This window comes from Grampus griseus, assembly GCF_964374135.1.
Source record: "Grampus griseus genome assembly, chromosome: 6".
Classification (NCBI taxonomy): domain Eukaryota; kingdom Metazoa; phylum Chordata; class Mammalia; order Artiodactyla; family Delphinidae; genus Grampus; species Grampus griseus.
The window spans coordinates 95,148,019-95,167,636 of NC_139000.1; the positions used below are offsets into that span (position 1 = coordinate 95,148,019).

Consider the following 19,618-nt stretch of genomic DNA (forward strand, 5'->3'; position numbering starts at 1 on the left):
GAAGAGTAAATGAGGAATCCAACAGCCATGGCTAACCTCGAACACAGGCGCTGAAAAGAGTGATTCTCATGGATGTGTGAGGTCCGGAGGAGAAAAGATGCTACACCGGGAAACAAGAGGCCTGAGTTCACAGCCAGAACCTGCCCGCAGGTGGGGGAAGACCCCTGAGCCAGGCTCTGAGCCTCAGTCTCCTCAGCTCTGAAGTGCGTCTGAGACCCCGCCTATGGTGGAGGTTCCCCGAGGCTTGACGAGCACACATTTTGTAGACTGCAGCTGGCGATGCAGTTAAGGTGGCGCTGGGACTTCAGGGTAACTGCCTCTCTGTTTTAAATGTGTCCAGGACACCAGGGTCCTGGCAGCCCCGGCAACCTGGTCTGTACACTTATACTGCCTCCAGTTGCCCTGCAAGGTCACGATCTCTGATAACAACTAACTATGCCTGCTTTTATGACTTTTTCCCTAACACTCAACATGGAAAATATAACCGTTTTCCATCCAAAAGCAAGCACATTGCCATCCTTGTGTGAAGTCCAGCCAACTTCTAGCAAATTCAGCAGAAACATGTGTTTGCCCGATTTAAAGCCGGGGTTCTTATATAACGGAAGCCCACAAAGAATGAGAAAATGGTTTGAGGAAAGCAAATACTTACTGAAAGTTATGATTTGGGCTGTGTGTTGGACCTAAAGGAAAAGAAAAAAGACAAGTTATTAATACTTCATGATTTGGAATAATTTTTTTTTCCAATCCAGCCCGTGGTAAAGGCAACCGCAGCTCAGGGTGCTCATTTGTGGTGAGCTGTCTTCGGCCTCCAGCTCTGCCCCTGCCCAATATTATACGCCAAGGATGGGGGAAACCACCAAGGATGGAAGGGGTGCTCTGTGTTGATGCAGAAATGTCAGGAGATATTTTGGGAGTTTTTGCTGTCTTTTCTCTCTTCTCATCTAAACTTGTTTCACAAGATCTGTCTTACTGGTGACAGAATGGCTGGGGCATTGCAGGGACCTCCACAGAACTGGGATGAAAGGGACATATTCCTGCCTGCCATTTAATTGCTTCATGCCACCTGTGACAAGCACAAGAGTACAAAATTGTCCTCACGCTCTGCTCCCTGCCCATCCTCTGGGCCGGGCTGGGTTTCTGTGGGTGGGTGGGTGGGTGGGTGCCTGTCTGGATTGCCTGGGCTTGAAGTGTGCGTGGCCAGCCTCCCCGTGGGGTGACCTCCTGACACATAGCCTGCCTGAGATTATGTTCTGCACTCCAGGTTTACAGACCTCTCCATCTGCGTCTATTTTCTTTTATTACTAGTAAATGGGTAACAGGTTAAGCCAGGATCTCGTGCACAATGGGAAAGACCTCAGGGAAGGGTTTTATTGATTTCCTCTCTGCTGACTTGTGTGTGTTCAGTTTCAAACCGCAAATTAATCTGCTGCTCGGTGGCTGGGGACATTCCTATCTGATAAGCAACACACCGGGGACTGTCCCCACTCACCGAGCCGCACGAACAGGACGCCAGTGGCGGTGATGGTCTTCACCCCATTGGTGGCCACGCACTGGTAGTAGCCGGTGTCCGTCGTGTCCAGGTCCTGGATCCGCAGCCGAGAACCGTATTCCGTCTTGCGGATGATGATGCGCCGGGGCTCCTGCACAACCGGGGCGTCGTTCTTCAGCCACCGCACGCTGGGCGGCGGGTTTCCGGCCACCTTGCAGTGCAGAATCGCTGTCTGGCCTTGGACTATGGTGATATTGTTAACTGGCTCCAGAAAATTCAGAAAGTACCCTGCAAAGGAGAACAGTCAGAGAGGAGCAAACGTCCGTGAGGGCTGGGAGAGAAGGCTGCCTGGGGCTCCTTCTTGGAACTGCTTGGGGAAGGTTTTGATTTTTCTCTCACATAGGTATAGCCCACTCTCGCTATTTGGGGTAATTTTGTTCTAGAATGTTGCCTCAAACACTGAATGAGAGAATACGGACTCACTGCTCCTGGGGAAACACAGGGTTAGGTTCCTGTGAGCCTCTGGTCACAGCATTCTAATCAACCGATCAATAAAGAACCTTGTTTTACTGTGCTCTGTTTAAAGACACCTTATTTAGTAAGTATTGTTGATTCATTAACATTGATCTCACGACCAACAGACCAATAACTTGTGTCTGAAAGAAGCTTATCTAACACACATGCTTTCTCCATAAGGCACATCTTGTGCTTAGGACACCAGACAGCACTTCAGCACCATTATTGGGGGCATTTTAAATGGCAAATTACCAACAAAAAGTACAAAAATGCAAAAAACATGGGACTAAACAGATCACGAAAAGGACATTTGTTTACAGTACGAGTTGGGACATTAGGCAGAGTGTCATTTTGTTCAGGCTCAGCTGGGAATGTGTCCATGTGTGCACTGGGCAATTCAAACTTTTCACTGCTCTGGGCATGTCTATGAATGACCATGAAAGTACTGTGAGAACTGATTTGGCGGTTAAAAATACATTTTAGGTAATAAGCAAACTTGCAAATATGGAATCTGCAAGTAATGAGAATCAACTTTACTTCTTTTTGAAAGCACTAAATCTAATCTCACTAAATTTATGATGCAAATTCATATTCAGAGAGTCCATCCTCCCTCTACCACACCATCAAGCACAAGCCACAATAAGGAAAGTAGGAAAAGAAAGCATGTGACAAAACAGAGATAGCCTCAAAAACAAGCTAATCATTGGTCTGAACAGAACAAAAATAACAAAGTTGAGTGTTGCTGCCCACTGCACCCAGGGCAGGAGCAGGAAGAAGCCGTCCAGGGCTCGCGCACAGGAAGGAAAACAGGGCGTAAAAGTACCTGAAATACAGAGCTAGTGGGGCTGGAAACACTGCCCAGGAACGTGGGGTTCCAGTTCAACCACAGGCAAGAGCTTCTCAGCTGGTGACAAAGGCCACTGGGAACAAGAGGAAGTAAGGCAGACAGCGGTGGGGAGGGGGAGGGTGTGTGTGTGTGTGTGTGTGTGTGTGTGTGTGTGTGTGTGTGTGTGTGTGTGTGTGTGTGTGTGTGTGTGTGTGGTGTAGGAGGTCAGGGGCTGGGGGATACCCTCTGTCAAGGTAAACATGCACACTAAAATTCCAACACTAAAAAAACCCACTAAGGCTAGACAGACAAGACAATCAATCATCAGGAGATGAACTTACTACAGACAAAACCAAGATAATAGAGCAATCAAAAAAGCCTATAAAGCCTATTCAAGTTCTAAATCTTTTGGCTTGATTTCTGGTTGGTCCCTATTCTTTTTTTCTGTTTTAATGAAGTGAAACATTGAAAGATGGCACATATCTGTATTACTGATTTAATTGGATGAAAAATTATAGGATTTCTAGTGGACCCTGGGGATAAGTTTCACAGGATGAGTGATGGCTCAGATGTTGGGTGATAGGAGATAGCTGAGGAGGTGGGAGGTTGTGAATTTCAAGATGAAGGGACAGTTTTCCTTCACAGGGGAGAGTGGATAGATATCGGTCTAGAGAGGTGTCACTAAGTAGTACTGATTACTATTTATGAATATTATTAACAACATCATTAGGTTCTACCTTGATTCTCTGCTAGCCAACCCCTTTCTCAGTGCACTCAAGTTGAGGAAGAGAATTCTTACTGATGACACAGAGCTGGGAGGTAACTAAAATGTCGATGACAAACACCTTGAAAAGAGGCTGAATCAAGTAGGGTGATATCTTGGATGTCAGGGCTGTTCATTAACAGCACAAGCTCAACTTGGAGAGACCTGCATTCCTGACGCTCCTGCACTAGACCCAGCATCTTTGAAAACAAAATGAGACCTGATTTGACATTCTGAAGCAGTTACTTGGTATAATCCGGGCTGCCCAGATTACAGCGAACACATTGTTTCACTATGTTCTGGCCAGAGCCCAAGCACTTACAAGTTGCTTAAGATTCAAATGCTTCATTAAGGTCTCGTTACACTAAAATGCACAGTAGGGCATATAAAATAGTCATCAAATTATAATTTAAAATAGCAAATGACAGATTACATCACCATGATCTCTTCTTCCTGGCATAAGTTTAATTATAATTCTCATCTCTACCCTGATGACAGTTTTTCCAAAGGCCTTTGACAAACCATGGCTTCCTGGGAGACACAGGTAATGGCTTCGTGTAAAGGCAGAGTGTAAGGATCTGTGTCTCCAAGCTGACTAGCAAAAACCTAAAAGGAGCAGGCCCAGGGGTTCTGAGGGCCGAGACAGGGTGGTCGCTGCTGGCTCTTATCTCATCCATTTGGGGGACTGGCTTGAGAGTAGTCCTGCTACCGCCTTCCTCCATTTGCACACATCAACTTGGGACGTCGCCATCGATCGGCTAAAAATCTTGAAAGATATAGAAGGATCTTCTTCAACATGGAAACAACATTTGTCTAGAAAGGGAAGAAAGGGAAGAAGGGGAGGGAAGCACAGGATAAAGTTAAGGAGACAGCTCCTTTTGTACAACTTAGAAGGAAACCTGGGGAGAGTCCAGGACTGTCCAGTTACTCTAAATATAGACCCTTAGTGTCTACTTCTTTTCAAGAATATCTTTTTTACATCGAATGGGTATGGAAACGTGGAGTTCTTCTTCACTGTTCCCACCAACAGCTTCTCCTACACCCCTGACTGACGAATTGACAGCGGTTTAGACTTAGTCTTTCCGTGTCCCTCAGGAAGGCTCCTTTCTGAGAAATGCAGAATAGGGCAGATGGGCTCGTGCCTGGTCTGCGCGCCATGTGGGCACAGACAGCCCTGATGTTAACCTTGTTCCACCGGGTAGGGCGCTGTGAAACCATCTATTAGGCTTAATCCAGAGGTGGTGCTGGTATTTCCCTTTCCGATGCGTTATCAACACTAGCTAACAAGGACTAAAGAAATCCACAGGTGCTGGAATCAAGCACCTTACACAGTTGACTTAAATTTTAAAGCACTCTTGGCTGTATCTGTTTATGTGAAATGTACAGAATAGGTAAATCCAGAGACAGAAAACAGATTAGTGGTTGCCAGAGGCTGGGGGAAGGGAAATAAGGGAGTGACTCTTAATGGGTACGGGGTCTCACTTTGGGGTAATGAAAATGTCTGGAACTAGAGAGCAGTGATGGTTGCATAGCATTACAAGTGTAGTCCTGGGGTCAGGAAATGCCTGCTGAGGAGGGATGGGCAAGGTAAGACCAGGTGAACAAATCACGGACAAGCAGGTAGAGGGGAGGTGGAGGTGTCAGGCAAAGGGGAGGGGGACCACTCTCTTGAAAGCATCCTTCCCAGAGTGCTGGCAACCACCCTCAGTTTTGCTCAGATCCCGGGGTAAGCCTTCCACTGATTTCCTCCCCAATTTATCCAGATTCCCTTCACTCTCAACCAGATGAACACTCACTCCTGAAGCCACACCTTCCTCAGTCTACAAAAAACAAAGGAGAATCTAGTGAAGTGATCTAGTCCACATGGGGAGTTCTTGCCAACTCTTCTCGATCCTACACCGTCTAAACCAGTGGGGTTCAACAGTGTCTTCACATTGGGGTCACCTGGAAGCTTATAATATACATCCAGCTGCGCAATTTGTCAAAACTCTTAAGTGTGCAGCCCGAGCTAAGAGTCCCTGCTCTGAAGCGCTGAGGAGAAAGAAAAGCAACAATTCCAGTGAACGAAACCCATCCAAGAATGAACTTAGAGCAAACCCGAAACAACACTGAGAAGCATCGCTGGAGGGCACGGTATGACTGGAAAGAATACCTGGGGAGGTTCTGAGTGCAATGGCATATAGGAGGTCTGTCCAGCTGGGAATGGACAAAAGGGCAGGATGTCCGCAGACGGCACCCATGTCCTGACTTAGGTCTTGAATCAGCCTCCTTCATGCTCTGCAGGAAGCTCAGAGACACCAAAACTATGGGTTGATAACATGGTAACTTCATACATTCATAGCTCCCTCCCTAGGCAGGTGAGTAAAAGTGAGCCTTCAGGAAGAAATCAGAAAGACAGATAATGAAGAAAAGCTAATTTATACCCATGGTATCAAGGCTTCTGGAATATTCTTTCCCTTTCCCCATTCTCCCCCACTGGAAGGGAGGGGGGGTCCCTTGTTCTTCCTAAAACACACCCAACTGATCCCTCATGGTGCAGTCAGCCAAGAACCCCTAGTCCTCTGATCTTTTCTATTTCTCATAAGTCAATTCTCTGCCAGAAAGTCACCTCCACAGAGGGTATTCCCAGCTGCCTCTATTCATTTCTAACCTTGCCCCCCACCCCACTGATCTTGGCCTGTTGCTATGTCAAAGTCACATGCGTTAAATTATGATGACTGAAATACATTTTGACATCAAGAATAACAAACGTTACTTTGACGGAGGGGCGAGTTTCTCAATTCCACGGCTATTTCTCTTCCATTCTGATAAGTTCCATTTAAAAACTGGGATAGGATGATGGAGAGAGAACTGCATTTATTATAGGAAAACTATTATATTTCTACGTGTCGTACTAATTTCCTGTTGTTGCTGTAACATGTTAGCACAAACAGCATGAGACAACACAAATTTACTAACATACAGTTCTGCAGGTCGGAGGTCCGAAAATCAATGTGTCAGCAGGGCTGTATTCCTTCTGGAGGCTCTGGGAGAGTCTTTCTCCTTGTCTTTCCTGGCTTCTGGAGGCCACCTGCATGCCCTGGCCCATGGTGCCTTCCTTGTATCACTCCAACTTCTGTTTCCATCATCACATCTCTGTTGAGTGACTGACCCTCCTGTCCCTCTCTTATAAGGACCTCTGTAATTACATTGGCCCACCTGGATCATCCAGGATCATTTCCCATCTCAAAATCCTGAACTTAGTCCCACCTGCCAAGTCCCTGTTCCGTGAAAGGTGACATGCTCTGAGTTCCAGGACTTAGGACGTGGACATCTTTGGGAGGCCATTATTCTGTCCCTTATGTATATTTTTCTTTTATCTTGCCACTTTACTGAACTACCTTAGTTATAAGAGTTTCTGAGTTGTTTTAGATTTTCTATGTAGATTTTCTTCAAATAACAATAATATAGCCTTTTTGCTTCCAAAGTTCATACTGCTCCTATCTCCTCTTGCCTTCTCTTCAATATTAATTATTTTTGAGTTAACAATTTGGAGAGGAGCACAGGCTCCGGACGCACAGGCTCAGCGGCCATGGCTCACGGGCCCAGCCGCTCCACGGCATGTGGGATCTTCCCAGACCGGGGCATAAACCTGCATCCCCTGCAATGGCAGGCGGACTCTCAACCACTGTGCCACCAGGGAAGCCCTGAGCTAACCATTTTTAATACTGAAATATTGCAGAGAAAAATACAGATATTAACATAGTAGTACCCATGTACACAACATCAAGATTTTACGCAAATATTTTACCATATTTGACTTACAACACTTAAAAAATAAGACATTCTGGAATGTAACTAAAGCACACCCTTCCCTATTTGTCCTTTCCTCTCCAGAGAACTACACTATTCCAATTCATATTTGTATTATTTTATATTTTTAGAATTTTCTCTGAAAGATCATCTTTGCTAGTTGCTTTTTTCCACTCAGAGTCAGCTTGGGATTTACCTATGTTGATGTAGTTCATTTACTTTAATTACTGTATAATATTCTACTGTACAAACAAACCACAGTTTCTTTATCCATTTCCCAATTCTGGAGCAGTAAATCGTTTCCACATTTTTGCTAATACAAACAGTGTTTAATGACCATCTTTATACACCTCAACTTGTACATGTATCCACCTGGATGCATTAGTGATAAGTCATAGGGCCTTGAAATCTTTCATTGATCTAGGTCTCAAAAGTGCCTGAGTTAAAGTATTTCTCCTACAACTTTGCCAGCATTTGGTGTTTGGGGGCTTTCAAATGTTTGCCAATATTTTGGACATGAAACAGTGCTGTTGTTTTAGGTTGTATCTTAAGGATTCCTCATGAGCTCAAGAGTCTTTAGGAAGGTTTACCAGTCCTTGAGGCTCTCCTTCTGTAGCTGTCTATTCAAATCTTTATACTCCTAACTTCTCCTAATAAATTTTCTATCTTTTTCCTTTTCTAATGTATGCATTAAATATGAATTTTTCAAGTTCTTATTTAGCCACCAAATAAATTATTTTATTTAATCTCCATGTGGTTGGTCAGACCCCAGTTATCTTGTAATTTATAATTTTTCTTGGTTGAGTTATTAAAGGTGTGCTTTAATTGCACTGTTGTCACAAAACATAGTCTGTGTGATGATAATTCTTTGATACCACTGAGATTTGCTTGCACAAACACCACGATTTCAAGGAATAAACAGAAAATGAAACATGAAAAAAAAAAAGAGAGATTTGCTTTACAGCCTAGTGCAGAGTCAATTCCTAAAATGTCCCACATTTGATTGGTAAGAATGTGTTTTCCCTAATTGCTCAATGCAGGTGTTTATATATGCCCAATAGATTAAGCTTGTCAATTTGTTGCTCAAATTTTTAATACTTATACTTATCTATTAGCTTCAATGAGATATGTGTTAATTTGATACTGTATATGGCAAATAGCCATTAATAATTCTCTGAGGTTTTGCTTATACATTGGAAACTATGTTGCTGGGTGCAATGAACTCCCAGTTTATTATATCGTCTAGTCTTTACATCACTATGTAAGGCTTCTGTGTCTAAAACATCATTTAGTTTGATGGCAATGTACCTATTTCAGAGTACTTTTGGTTAATGTAGTCCTACTCTGTATTTTTATTTTTTTAATGATTTTTATGTTTATATACTAGACATGAATCTTGTAAACAACGTATAATTTAACATGTTAATTTATAAGTCTGTATGTGTTAACCTTATGAGTTTCTTAACTGATGGGTTTATTTTTAAAGTGTTAATTTTGCTTCTTAATTCTCTCTTCCTATTTTCTACTCATTTTTTTTCTTTATTCTCCCATTACTTGTTTGAAAGTTAGGCTTAAGTGGCTAGCTTTACTACTTTTTATAGGCATACCTAATTTGACAAAGTCTCCCCAATACAACCAAATACAAGCACCTTGAAATGCTGTGAGCTACAATCACCCCCCAGACACCAGAGCTTTGAGTCATTGCTTCCCAGTGTTTAGTTACACTCCATTTGTACATCTTCCGGGGTCATTATTACTGATGATTTTTACTAACAGTATTTCTTTAGATTTGCCAACCTGGTTACCAAGTTCTTTCCTTGCCAAGTCTGCCTGCATCTCACTCCTTCCTCCTGGTTCAACCGAGCTCTTCCTGATTCTCATCCGCTCTTTGGGTAAAGGACTGAGGTTATAAACACTCTTACTCTTGGTCGAAAATTACCTGTTACTTTCACACTTGAATAATAGCTTAGCTGGGTACAGAATTCTAGACTGACAATTACAGTACTGTCCTCTGTCTTTTGTGGTTTTGTTACAAGTTCTGCTGTTCCTTTGTGGGTAATCTGACCTTTCCCCTCTTCGGCTACTTTTCATATTTCCCCTTGTCTTTGCCGTTTCGAAGTGTCACTAGCTGTGAATTTAGTTTTATTTTAGCCTCAACGGGCCTCCGTGCCATTTCCAACATCATGCCTTCCATCAATTCTGTGAAATTCTCTACCAGTATCTCATGAAATATCGTTTCTCCCTTCCCCTTTATGTCTCCTTTGAAATCTCCTTCTTGATATATGCTGAATTTCTTTATGTGATTCCTCCAAACTATTCACCTACTTTTATATTTCCTGTCCTTTTAGAATCTTTAGCTAAGCACAGTCTACTGTCCATCAAGTTTTCTCATTTCGTCTACTACATTTTTCATTTCTAGAAGGTCTCTTTGGTTCCTTTTCAAACCCACCACTGCTTTTTCTTCCTTTATCTTTAATCCTTCTGGCTTCATTGTTTACTAGCTCATCACTCATCCTGGGCCTCTCTGAGTGTACTTTGTAATTTTCCCCTGCAGGGCTGGTTTTTCTGTGGGCATCCCTTTAGGACTGGGTTCCTGTAACAGGCAGTGTCAAATGTTCACGTTGATTCTTGGGCTCAGGGTTCCCCCACAACATTCTGGTAAATGTAAATGTGGTTTCCTGATGTGTGGATCCAAGTCTGATTTCTCATGGGAAAGCCTTCTGTGTTTCCCACCTCGAACCAGGCTTCAGGCAAGCCCTCTTCTCACCCTCCTGGGCTAATGAATGAAAACTCCCCCCTGTTTCCTTAGGTCTCCTAGGACTTAGCCACGGTGCCTAATCTACAACATCTCTGATCTCTGCCTCATGGGTTGCCTTCTGGCATGATATTGAAACCCAAGGCTTCTGATGTAACTAAGCCTAGCAGAATAGTTTCTACAGCAGGGGTGATATTTCATAGGCCTTATATTAAGGCATAAAAAATGTAAATTCCTTCATTTTTCTAAAACCAAACTTGATTTTTTTTCTCAACCCCTTATTTCTCCTGATTGAAGGAAATGTAATACATCCAATTCCAGGGAAATCAGTAACTTTAGCATGTTTAGTTATTTCATGTAATCTCAAAATCAGGATTTTCTACTTCTGGGTATCCTCTCTAGGGAAAGCTATTCCAGCGTCAAAACACTGAAGATTGATTTGTCTGTAGCTACCCTTTGCCTGCACCATCTTTTGCCAAAGTGTCCTCGTCTTATTGGTGCTCGTTCTACTCTGAAGCCCATGGATGCATCCCCATCTGCCCCGTGGCCACAAGGTGACACTGCTGAAGAGCTCACCATTGGAAAGCTCATGTCATAACAGTTGCACAACACCTGCAGAGTCCAACTCTTTGTCTCAGTTAAACTTTTTCCCAGGAAAACTGTGCCGTTCTCCATGGCTATAAACAAAGTGGAACCACCTGGGTGGTTCCTGCCTTGGCAGTCCAGGGCTATCACAATTTTGTTTCCTTCCTATTCCTGGCTCCTGGGCATTTCTCCATCTCTCTTGCAAGTTCATCTAAGCATTTACATCTTTTACGAATATTTTATTGAGCACTTGTATGTAATTTAAGTCTGAGGGAGGCCAAGTTAATTTGGTCCACCATTACAACCACCATTCATTCTCTGGAGGCCGAAATGAAAGTAGAAAGAAAATTCTATGAAGACTAAGCACAATATTGCTTTCTCCCTTGGTGTTCAATTACCAGCCAGTTTTTCACCTCTCAGCTTCATTTCCTTTCCGTGTGAAATATGGCATCTGTACTGGCCATTGCTAAGTTCTCCTCTAGCTCACAAAGTCTTCCTTTAGAGTTGCCCCAAACCTCTCCAGACACAACTGAACAGGCCAGGAGGAGCTAGGCATAGGCGACCGCAAATTCTGCTACCTTGGATCCGGTCAGCCCGCCACAGCGTTAAGAGAGGAGAACAGAAGTCTTCCCTTTTGATTATGCAAGGGAGGTTCCCCTTCCTCACAGCAGGGTCACTTCAACAACTGATGCTAATGCATTCCATCTCCCTGATGCCCAGGCCAGCTCTCTGCTTGCCCCTAAACTCTACACAGTGGAGCTTAGTCCAAGCATGAAAACATACTAAAGGCAGAGGTAACAAAGAACTTGTTTCCAGTGGACACCACTCCTGACCTCACAGTCAGATCAATGATTAACAATTTTTTTTTTTTTACACCAACTGACCGTCCACATATTCACCAACTTGGTCAAATGACTAAGGTGTTTGAGGATCTGCTTGTTTACCAGATCACACTGACTAGCCTGGGAGGAGATAAGGAGAGCCATGTGTACTAGGGTCATGAGGTCACAGGGCTTTGATTGGTGGGAAATAAAACAACCTGCCTAGAAGGGCAGGTGATGAGGGGACCCTGAGAGCCGGCGCAGAGGACAAAGCTGCTCTTCCCAGAAGGAAGTATTTACAGGCCAATAAATCCGTCGGGGGCAGTGGCAGGGGCTCAGACCTTCCTGCTGAGCTGTCTAGCGGTCTGCACGGAACCAGCAGCAGAAAGAGTTGGAGGAGGGGAGCTTACCAGGGGGAGCAACAGGGTCAGAGGAGGCTGTGAGACTAGAAAGGATGGAAATCAGAGAAAATGAGAAAAACAGGGGGAAATGAAATTAAAGGACCTGAGAGACAGAGAAAAGTAAGTAACAGTGTTTGGTGGAGAACAGGGTGCTGTGGGTTGAACTGTGTCCCCCAGTGAGATAGTGGTGCTGGAACCTGTGAATGTGACCTTACCTGGAAATTGAGTCATCGCAGATGTAATCAAACTGAGATGAGGACATATGGGTGGGCCCTAATCCAAAGGCTGGTGTCCTTTAAAGAGGGACATTTGGATACAGACACAGAGAAGATCACGTGAAAACAGAGGCAGAGATTGGAGTAATGCAGCCCCAAACCCAGGAATTGCATGGACTGCAGGCAGTGCCAGAAGCTAAGAGACATGGACGGTTCCTCCCTCAGAGCCTCCAGAAAGCGCTAACCCTGCCAACACCTTCATTTTGGACTTCTGGCCTCCACAACTGTGAGAATAAATTTCTGTTGCTTAAGGAACCTAGTTTGTGGTCCTTTGTTATGACAGCCCTTGGAAAATACTGCAGGGGGCTCGAGGGATTGAGGAATAAAAGCAGAAGAGAGGGAGAAGGAAGGAGACCATTTGACAAACAGGGTGACACCCACATCCTTTCAAAGGGACAGGGACACAGATACATTCACACACACACACACACACACACACAAACACACACACACACACACAAACACACTTGGAGGGTTCAGGCATAGGAAGACAGACCCAGACCCAGAAAACCAGATGCAGGCACCGGCAGGCTCAGAGAGAGAGAAGCACGCACAAAAACCAGGTGGCTGGGAGTACATAGGATTTGGTGCATATCAGGGGTGGGTCATAGGGAGAGAAACACACACACACACACACACACACACACACACACACACACACACAGATGCACACACCTGAGACAGACGTTAGACAAGCACACATGAGCAAGCTCCCTGCAGTTTGGTGTTCAAACTCAGTGGGCTGAAGAAGAATGACTGCCTCTCTGTCACCTTCAATAGGGACAACAATGGATGGTCCGGCCAGACAATGGCCACCAGTTGCCGTGACTACATCCCAGCTGACGTGCAGGTCTCCAGCAGCTACCCTGGGAGAGTGAGTGGAGGACATGAGAAGGAGAAGCAGAAAGGAAGGCTTGGAGGCAGAGACTGGCCTCATGCTCCTGGAAGCAGGCTGTGTCCCCGCCCTCCCCAGAGTGGGCTCCCGTGCACGTGTACGAGCTCCCGTGCCACCCAATCCGCCCCGGACAACATGACTGTGTACATTTCGAAATCTCTCATCTGTAGGTTGAGGCTTTCTCCCAACATGGCTGAGTTTGTCCAGATCCCGGGCAGCCCAATGGGCTCTGCAAATTCATAGCCGGCAGGAGGGTCAGGGGAGCTCAACGAGCAGCCTTCACCTCGAGAGTGGCCAGGGATCAGAGCCTGGAAACCCATGTTACATCTGTCCAGAGGAAGTGGGGCAACATTTTAGGCCCTCCGCTCACTGTCTGGGGGAGCCCCAGGTTTCCATGACCAGCCAGGGGACACCCAGAGGGGAGGTGCCAAGTTTCCAGCCACAGACTTAACGCTAACTGTGTCTGCAAGCAGGGTGCTGTTTTCAAGTTTACCCCCGTCAGCCCTGGAGACCCGCACTCTCTAGTAAACTGCAGGAAACACTGACACACACATTCACACACACATCAAGAGTTCCAGAATAAAACAGAAATGCACCCAACATATATGCTAATCAATCCTTGTGTTCTATGTGAATCGGGAACCAGGCACCCAGTAAACAGACATCAGGCATCGTCTTCATGCCAACATGGTGAACTCTGTTGATGGCTTTTTTTTCTCTGTCCCAGGAAATTTTAGTTCAGCACTGCTGCACAGCGTGTCACAAATAGCAGGGGGCAGCCTGGTGAGTAAGGCATCGACTCCGGCCCTGTGATTTAGAATGCCCTACAGATCACCTCTCATTGCAACACATCCTCAAGTGGGGAGAGTCAGGAATTCCCCTTCTAGTTTCAGTGGGGATGATGAGTAGTCCTCCTCCTAAGACAGGAGACACAAGCAAGCGAGTCTATTTTTGGAGGTTGCAGGACGAACAAGATGAGTACCACCTGTCCGGGCTCTCAGAAATGATCCACTTCCCACACACATTCCAAAGTACTGATTTTACAAAACCAGAGATGTGTTACATATGCATTTAAAATACAGCCTTGGAACAAAAGAGCAAATGGTTTCTAGGCCAAATGCACACTTTTGTAAGTATATAATAATAAATAGTGTGTCTAATATAGCAAAGAATATAAAACTCCTGTTAAATATCGCTATAACCTGAGTCGTAAGCCTTCAGTCCTAACAGTGACAGTACTTTGGAATACAGAAATTTCAGGCAAACGTTTCAGCTGTAAATCACAGTGTCTTTTGTATTCATTTTTTCCTTCTAGACTCTGGGATCTCTCTCTCTCTCTCTGAATACCAACCACCTATTATATGTTAAGTGCTCAATCTTGGCCCAGTGCATTTGAACTCAAATACTTTTTACGCTTGTAACTAATTCTCAGATCCTGTTCTGCTTGGTGACAGACTGGCCCGCTGGCCGTTTCCACCTGCCTGCAATTTTACAGATGCGTGGGCATCATAAATGGTAACTGGGTTAAAGAAATGGCTCATACAGTCCATTCGGCTATTATTATTTTTTTATATATGATTTAAGCCAAACGTGGCCAAGTAGTAATGCTCCCTGAAGCTCTTTAAACAAAAAAATGCGCGGAATAATAAATTTGGCATTGCCAGGCCAGTTCCTTCAGTCACTGAGGGTGCGAGAAGGAGGTCGGGGGATCAGAAAGGAAGAGTGGATGGAATCCTCGTTTGTGCAAGAGCCATAACCCATAAGGAAGTAAAATCGCACGACAGGACTAGAGAATTGTGTTGCAAGGGAATAACTGAGGCCCCTGGGTCTCCCTGGGGGGCCATTCACCAGGCTCCTGTCCCTGAGGGGCTGTTGTGGTCTCGATGCTTAGAAACTGATGGACACACTGAAAATCATAACTGTGATAATGACAAATGGCCTCAGTATCCAGCCACTGCCTTCTGGGTGAGCGCTATACCCCTTCCATCCCTCCAATGGCTGGGGGTGAGATGTGGCCGAGAGCAGTGCCCGGACCCCAACAGGATGGTGGAGCGCCACTCAGTCCAGGCCTGTCTTCTGGCCAAGCCAAGCACGGACCGCTGCCCTCACCATGCTTCACTATCTGGTGCTGCCACTACAGAAAAGGGGCCCAGCTTGCTGTGGTCCTCTGCATCCTTTTTTATTGCCTTTTTACAAGCGTGCACACATGCTCACAGACACGTGTACACACACACGTACACCCGCTTGACAAGTTAACTTCTGCAATTGGTATTTCTGTGCCCTGGAGAAGCTTCCAAACTCTAACTGAAACTCCCCTCAGCCCTGCACACACACTGATGTGCACACAGTGGTAACACAATCACAAGTGGGTTAACAAAATCGAGAGGCAACCCAATCCCAACGAAGCAGAGGACGTTAGAAAGCATCCTGTTCTAGGCTGGAGAAGTTGCTCGAATACCAAAAAGGAGGTCAAGGAATCCCACCCAAGCCACTGAAGCTGACTAATTGATGTTTGGAGCTTACGGCTAGTTGGCAATAAAGTTTCTATGACTGTTCAGCCCATGGTCATTCAGCACCTCGATTAGCAAATGCATCTTCCAACCAGGTGGACCAGGAGTCCAGCGGCTGCTTCTGCCTCCTTTAGGGCAGCTGTGAACACTCGGCTTGAAGAACAGCAGTGGCCAGTGCAGCACTCCTTCCCGGCCCCTGCACACCCCAGCCCATGCCCACAAGGAGGCCCCGCTCTGCCTGGAGGGAGAGGTCTGCACATCTAAACACAGCCCCAAAGCACGTTTTCCCGAGGGAATATTAGCGTCCACGGAATGACTGCAGGTTGGATTTTAGGCTGTTACTGTGGCTCGGCCACTTATTTAGCCACACCTTCCTCCTAATGCCCCTCTACTTCCCCTCCATCATCCTCCAGAGCTGCCAGGGAGATCTTCACAGACAGTAAATCAGGTTACACCACGTCCCAGGCTTTCCAGAATGAAGGGCGTCTCTTACAATGAAATAGAGCTTTCTCCTGCCATCTAAACAGCTGTGCATGCTCTCCTAGGGCTGGCCAACAGAACTTTCTTTGATAATGGAATGCTCTAGATCTGTACTGCCCATATCATGGTGGCTTCTAGCCACAGGTGGCCCCTGAACACTTGAAATATAGCTAGTAAGACCAAGGAACTGGAGTCAATTTTATGTAATTTTAATTGACTTAAATTTAAAGACCCACACATGGCTGATGGCCATGGTACTGGACCCAAAAACCTCTCCAACCTCAGCTCCCCCAGCCCATAAGCCCCCACCTTCTCCCAGCTGCCCCAGGACACCGAGTCCTCTTGGCCTCAAGGTCTTTTCACAGGCTTCTGCCTTGGCCCCAGACACACCCTCCCCCCACCTTCTTTTAGCGAATGTCAGATGTTCAGACCTCAGCACAACATCCTTTCCTTAAACCAAGACATCCTTTCCTTTCCTTCCAGTTCACCACACCCTCATTTCTTCCTTCAGACTACTCCTCACAACTCCTAGTTTTATAACTTAACAGTTTTCCCTTACGATGCCAATTCCCCAGTCCAGTAAACTCTGAGAGGCAGAGACACACTTGTTTTGATCACCAGTTGTGCCCAGCCTCACACAGTACCTGGTACGGAGCAGTCAGGAAATCTGTGTGGGCTGTCTCGATTTTGAGCTCAGTCACACTTGTGAGAAGTGATTTCAGAATCTAACCATCAAAAAGTATCTTTCTTCCTAAGAAACCTCTCCTGAGGCCCAGCATTGTACACAAGCTTCCAGAGACCAGGTCTTGTCTGCCTGGGGAACACATCCTTGTCCCAGTAGAGGCTCTCCCCTAACAAGCAAGGTCACAGCGACCAAAGTAGGACTGTAGGAGGCGGTCGACTGAGGAAACTAACTTGTGTATTTACTGCATAACATACTAAAGAGGAAAATCCCTGTCAAGGAGCCTCCAGACACCAGGTGCTACGAACAGCATGCAGATCCACGCACTCTTTTTTTTTTTAATTGGAGTATAGTTGATTTACAGTGTTGTGTTAGTTCAGGTGTACAGCAAAGTAAATCAGTTACACATATACATATATCCACTCATTTTTAGATTCTATTCCCATGTAGGTCATTACAGAGTATTGAGTAGAGTTCCCTGTGCTATAAAATGGGTCCTTATTAGTTACCTATTTTATATATAGTAGTGTGTATATGTCAATCCCAATCTCCCAATTTATCCCTCCCACCCCCTTTCGCCCCTGGTAACCATACATTTGTTTTCTACATCTGTGACTCTATTTCTGTTGATTTAAACGACTGTTCCGAGGCCAGAAGGGAGCAGCTCCCTGTGTGACCCCAAGAGGCCCTTTCAGGACACAGAGGGACATCTGGTCAACTCGGCTGAGACTGGTGGACTTGAGTCATTGCTGCTCAATCCCCAGGAGACCCAGCCTTGGACACGTGGAGGTGAACACATTCCTGAGGGAACACAGGGACCTTTAATGTGCAAGGGGCTGAGAAACTAATATGGATTTCTGGGTTCCGAATAATGCTTAAAAAAAGAAATTAAACAGAAATGAAGTGGTTGTTTTAATCGTTAATTGTTATACACTGAACTGTGTCCCCCCCATATTCACATGTTGAAGCCCTAACCCCATGTGTGTGACAGTATTTGAAGGAGAGGCCATTGGGAAGTAATTAGGGTTAAAATGAGGTCATGAGGGTGGGGCCCCCAGGAAGGGATCCGAATCTTTATAAGACAGGAAGAAACCAGAGCCCGCTCTCTCTCCCTGTGAGGACACAGCAAGATTGCACTGCCTACAAACCAGGAAGAGTGCCCTCACTAGGACCTGGCCATGCCAGCACCTTGATCTCAGACTTCCAGCCTCCGGGACTGTGAGGAATAAATATCTGTTGATTAAGCCATCCAGTCTGTGGTGTTTTGTTGTGGCAGCTCAAGCTGACTGAGGCAATAATCTAAGGCAATATGGTGACAGCGGATAAAGAAGGAAAATCGTCACTTCTTCAAGTGACTGGGCTGCATCACAGGAAATGGGGTCTATCGACTCTACAAATCTAAGATGCCAACAAAGAGTGCCAAGTGAACAGTAACCCTTACAGTGACCTCTGGGAAAGCCCGGAGCAACAAGACAAAGAACATGGTCTTTGGTGATCCTTTGCAGGAGGGCCACCTGCCCGCCCTGAGATGCCCCTTAGTCTGGACAATTACACCTCGACAATAAGCCCAGAAGACGGCCACTTGTCCTCAGGAGACTTCGTGGTCAAGCCAGGAGTCCGGCTCTTAAGGCTCCACTCAGGCCCACGAAACATCCCCAAAGCCCCTTCCTCCCTCTAGTGGCGATCTGTCTACCCCTGCCCTCTATCTCCCACCCACCCACAGGCTTCTGACTAGCTCCAACCAGCCCTCAGCACCCTCACAACTGTGTCAAGAGACACAGATGTGGAGGGAGGCAGACCACTGCACGGATACTAAGCAGGACCCTGTGGGGTTCCTGGGCACAAAAGCCTGTGCCCCCCATTTCTTGATTACAGGAAATAGGCTTCATTCAGCCTCCATGCCCTTCCCTGAGTTCCAATGGGCAGTTCCAACAGTTGCTAATCAGGGAAGGGAGAGGATGTGGAGACAAGGGAGGAACAGTCAAGAAACAATAGTGCAGCCTTGGGGCAGGGTCCTGGTTCCCCCTCAAGGGATACACATAACAATATCTTTGAGCTGTTTTGCAGAAACTGAAACCCCCACCTGGTGGGAGAAGTGAAAGGTATGCTGCTCACAAGCATGTAGACCCCAGACCAGTTAGAACCAGAAGGTTGATGATGCTGACTCCCACTTACCTCACCACCAACCAGTCAGAAGAATGTCCACAAGCTGATCACGCCCTCTTTGAACCATTATATAAAACTCCTCACTACCCCCTCCAGGTTGGGACACACAGTTTTGAGGGCATTAGCCTGCTGTGACCCCCCTCTGCCTGGCAAAGCAATAAATGTATTCTTTTCTACTTCACCCAAAACTCTGTCTCCGAGATTTGGTTCAGTGTTGGGATACAGAGGCTGGATTCGACTTCACACCCAGCCATGGGGCAGCACTGGGCCACAGGGGACCCTGACCATCCATTTCATCCGGCCAGGCCTTGAGTAGAATGGCACTGTGAGCCCCTCTACATGGTACTATGAAAACACTTTCGAACCCTTGCATTCAAAGAGCACTTCAAAATTTACCTTTTAGAGTTGGAATAGGGCTGTTGTGTCCATCCAGTTGTCCCAAAGGGTCATTCGGGTCGGGAACCTCTGCTTGCCCTGTGCAAAAAGAGCACAGCACACACATTACTGAGATTTCCCTTCAGGACCTTTACTCTGCTTCTCCTGCAGAGACAATAATGTTTCAGCAAAACTCCCCACTGTATAGAAAACCTAGAGGGATAAGGCGTTATGGTAGCTTCCAGAGGACTTTTCTAGCATCAGATTTGATACAACAGCAAAAGTGA

At 45.8% G+C, this 19,618-nt stretch overlaps 1 protein-coding gene across 1 annotated transcript in view; it reads right to left on the bottom strand.

Annotated features, from left to right (window-relative positions):
- Window positions 1-19,618, bottom strand: part of ROR2 (receptor tyrosine kinase like orphan receptor 2) — a gene marked incomplete at its 5' end in the record, with an annotated part of 213,277 nt that overhangs the window by 28,319 nt on the left and 165,340 nt on the right. The window contains 3 exons of the mRNA XM_082657268.1: window positions 650-680; window positions 1,490-1,777; window positions 19,353-19,430. Of these exons, the coding sequence (XP_082513394.1) occupies window positions 650-680; window positions 1,490-1,777; window positions 19,353-19,430 (397 nt within the window). The remainder of the gene's footprint in view (window positions 1-649; window positions 681-1,489; window positions 1,778-19,352; window positions 19,431-19,618) is intronic.